Raw genomic sequence first — 1951 nt, 5'->3', positions numbered from 1 at the left:
GAGAAGCGAAATCTGCTCAACTATTTCCCCTCATTGAAACCAGCGATAAAAGCATGTTCAAAACAAAAGGTGAAGATCTATACTTTCTCAATCCAATCGAACTCAACAAAAGGAAGTGATCCTGCATCCACAAAAAAATAGCAAAACAAGTGAATTGAACTTAATAGAAGTCCAAGGAATGCATTTCACCTTTAGAAGATAAGTGCCTGTGCTTTAGTAGTTTGACCAAGGACAATTGCTATTTTTCTTGTTCTTGGAGGACCTGGGAATTTAAGAAAAGTGCAATGCATACTTTAAAAATAGTTAACGTCAAGAGGATTTAACAACATAATCATTGTAGTCACCATACAACAGAGTTGCAACTTGCCATATGCACACAATCAGGCAAGAGTGACGAAGTAGAGATTTTCACTATCCCAGTTTTGAGAAAAATTCTCTCCTTCGTTAAATACTAAAGGGTCAAATTTCTATATGTTGGCACTAGAAAAAAACTTCAAGAGGGCTCTAGTTGCCTCAAAATGTAAAACATTTGCATGACTAATGCACCATAAGTCATCTTTGTGACATGACATTCAGTTATATCGTTGTATCTAGATATCTGATAAACGGATGAAAAATGATGACTCCATTGACTACTTCTGTATCACGGGTATGACTCCAGTGTTCGGTTGAGAAAAAGTGATAAATTGAGCAATAGCCAACGAGGGGTTCCTCTTCAGAAAACAGCCAAATTTATCTCCTCTTATGTGATGTTAGTCAAAACAGGAAGTCAAAAAATAGAAGAAAAATTATATGATTACATGACTCAGACATTTATAAAAGTTCACCTGTATATAGATCTTTTTTTCTAAAGAAGAAAAGGAAAAAAGGGTGTAACTGAAAATCTTAGACATCTTAGCTTAATCAACACCAAATATGTAAAAGAACGGCGTCCACATGACCCTTCAGCAAGGAGCATCATAGACAAGAAACTAGTCAGATTGACCAGACCAGAATATGTATTTTTATAAAAAAGAAATAGGCAGATGGAAACATACCAGATGAGTACTTGTGACTTTTAACTTCTAGGGAGCTTACATGTGAAAGCTTCGTCAAGAAATTCTGCCAGAGATGCAACTCGTAGTCAAGCTCATCGTGGGTGAGCAGTAGGGTTGCTTCATTTATGGAGGAGACATCATTGAAAATAGGGTTGTCACAAACTTGACCATTGTACTGAAGATTCTTCAGGTTTGGTGTTCTTATCTCCATCTCTTCAACATCGAAACATGACTCCAATGTTAATATCTTCAATTGAAGATGATCAATCTTTACTAACTTCAGGGAGTCACAGTAACTCGTAGTTAAGTCCTCGAGAATAGGGAACCTACGAATTATCTCCCCTAATTGAGCACCATTAATTGTCACACCATAGAGAGCAACACTTCTTAAGGCTTTGAAACTCTTGAAATCATGTGGAGGCTCTAGTATGCACCAAGTTAAGTCGAGAGATGATATTGATAGACAAGTGAACAAAGAGTTTGGCATTCTGAATGTATTCATCCCCCACCTGATATCATCATCATCTGTCGAGTCGGAGTGCCTTTCATTTCCACTAAAATCAAGCACAAGCTCTCCCACTCCTTTAACTTTGACAAACTCAATCCACTCTCTGAGATCGGATGAGCATCTGTCACCGGGACAAAAGAACATGCGAAACTTCTTAACCTTGTCTAGTGTATGGAGCAATAAAAGTTGGTGGACAGCTTGTACATAATGTGTCTTCTTTAAATTGGTTGTGAATTTCTCATCGAAGTCTATAATATTTGTGTATATCCATAAGGGTTTCCACATGTTTATCCATTGCCTAGATAGAATATGTGGTGAATAATATTTTCTAGTAGCTTGCTAATATTGTCTTTCTTCTCAGTGAAGGTTCTTTTATGCTAAAAGTCCATTGAGTGACCTTCTGTTT

The 1951-nt window shown here is 37.0% G+C and overlaps 1 protein-coding gene across 1 annotated transcript; it reads right to left on the bottom strand.

Moving 5' to 3' along the window:
• Nucleotides 1-493: 493 nt before the first annotated feature.
• On the bottom strand, nt 494-1689 carry LOC137942966 (F-box/FBD/LRR-repeat protein At1g13570-like). The gene is made up of 3 exons (XM_068788681.1): nt 1038-1689; nt 878-942; nt 494-598 (listed from the first exon to the last, which is right to left on the bottom strand). The coding sequence occupies exons 1-3, from the start codon at nt 1687-1689 to the stop codon at nt 494-496; spliced, it is 822 nt and encodes a 273-aa protein (XP_068644782.1).
• Nucleotides 1690-1951: the final 262 nt, after the last annotated feature.

This window comes from Aristolochia californica, unplaced genomic scaffold, assembly GCF_029961685.1.
Source record: "Aristolochia californica isolate CCGP_79_NKW_82.1479 unplaced genomic scaffold, dmAriCali1.0.hap1 SCAF_10, whole genome shotgun sequence".
In the NCBI taxonomy this organism is placed as follows: Eukaryota; Viridiplantae; Streptophyta; class Magnoliopsida; order Piperales; family Aristolochiaceae; genus Aristolochia; species Aristolochia californica.
Note: the sequence above shows the minus strand (reverse complement) of the source record. Positions and strands in the feature narration are given on the sequence as shown.